The 1,174-nt window shown below is 57.3% G+C and overlaps 1 protein-coding gene across 1 annotated transcript; it reads right to left on the reverse strand.

Annotated features, from left to right (window-relative positions):
* Positions 1 to 72: 72 nt before the first annotated feature.
* TOB2 (transducer of ERBB2, 2) lies at positions 73 to 1,161 on the reverse strand. The gene is given in 2 exon segments (XM_009580734.1): positions 73 to 331; positions 333 to 1,161. Coding segments are annotated over 2 exon segments (1,008 nt in total). The 5' UTR covers positions 1,082 to 1,161.
* Positions 1,162 to 1,174: the final 13 nt, after the last annotated feature.

Consider the following 1,174-nt stretch of genomic DNA (forward strand, 5'->3'; position numbering starts at 1 on the left):
TCCCTTTTTTTTGTTTGTTTTGTTCTTGTTCCCCCCCCCCCCCCTGCCCCAAAATACTCTCCTTCCTTGTGTTCAGTTGGCCAGGACGACAGGCTGGAACGACTGGCTGGGATACTGCATGGCATTCAGGTTGTAGCTGAGTCCTTCCACAAAGGGAGACTTCTCCAAAAAGAGGCTGTTGGTGCTGCCACCGAAGACCTGAGCCATATCAAAGGTACCACCCGTGCCGGTGTTGAACGGCGATGTCGGTGGGATGCTGGTGGCCTGGCTCTCACTGGCAACACCGTCGAAGAAGAGACTGCTGGCTCCTGGCGACCCGCCGCTGTAAAATGGGGGAGAGCTGCGACTGCGGGGCTTGGCTCCCAGCGCTCCCGACGAAGTTCAGAGAGTGCATAGACAGGGAGAGGCCCTTGTGCTTCAGCAGGTTGGTGGTGGGAGACCTGACCATCCTCGGCTGCTGCCCAGCCCCTGCTCCGCCGCCCCCTCCTCCGGCTCCTCCGCCCTTCTTCATCTTGGTAGAGCCGAACTTTGTGGCAGCAAAGGTGGCAGTGGTGAAAGTGATGGGCTGGGCAGAGCGAGGGATGAAGGTGGGGCTAGGTGACTGGCCGAATGAGGGGGACGGAGAGTTGGACAGCGAGTTGTCCTGGCTGCCAATGGGGACAAATACCTGGGCGTCGGGGTTGAAGCTGCTCTTGATTTCTTTGTCCAGCTCCACGGCGCTGCAGCCCTCGCTGTCATCCAGGTAGAGGACCTTAACAGAGCCCTTCTCGCCGATCTGGTAGGAAACCTCAAAAGGATCAATCCAGACACTCAGCTCTTCCGGCACATTGGCGCGCACATCCTCCACGGCCAGCCCGCTCCGCTTGGCCGCCAGCTCCACCACCGGATCCACCGTCTCCCCTATGTGAACACAGCGATAGCCAGATCCCTTCAGAGGCTTCTCCGGGTACCAGTGACCCTCATATTTCTTCTTCAGCAGGCGCTCTAGCTCCTCACCAAACAGGTCTGCCCGCCTCCGAGGAAGCTTGTTGTACAGGTATGAGATGATGAAGTTAAGAGCAACTTTGATCTCCAGATGCATACTCCCTTCGCAGCAAGCAAGTCAGGGCAGTGTATTAAAAGAGACAAAACGACACACACATAGACAAGATTTGGCTCCAAACAGACCTAGGGA

Source organism: Fulmarus glacialis, unplaced genomic scaffold (genome assembly GCF_000690835.1).
Source record: "Fulmarus glacialis isolate BGI_N327 unplaced genomic scaffold, ASM69083v1 scaffold23956, whole genome shotgun sequence".
NCBI lineage: Eukaryota > Metazoa > Chordata > Aves > Procellariiformes > Procellariidae > Fulmarus > Fulmarus glacialis.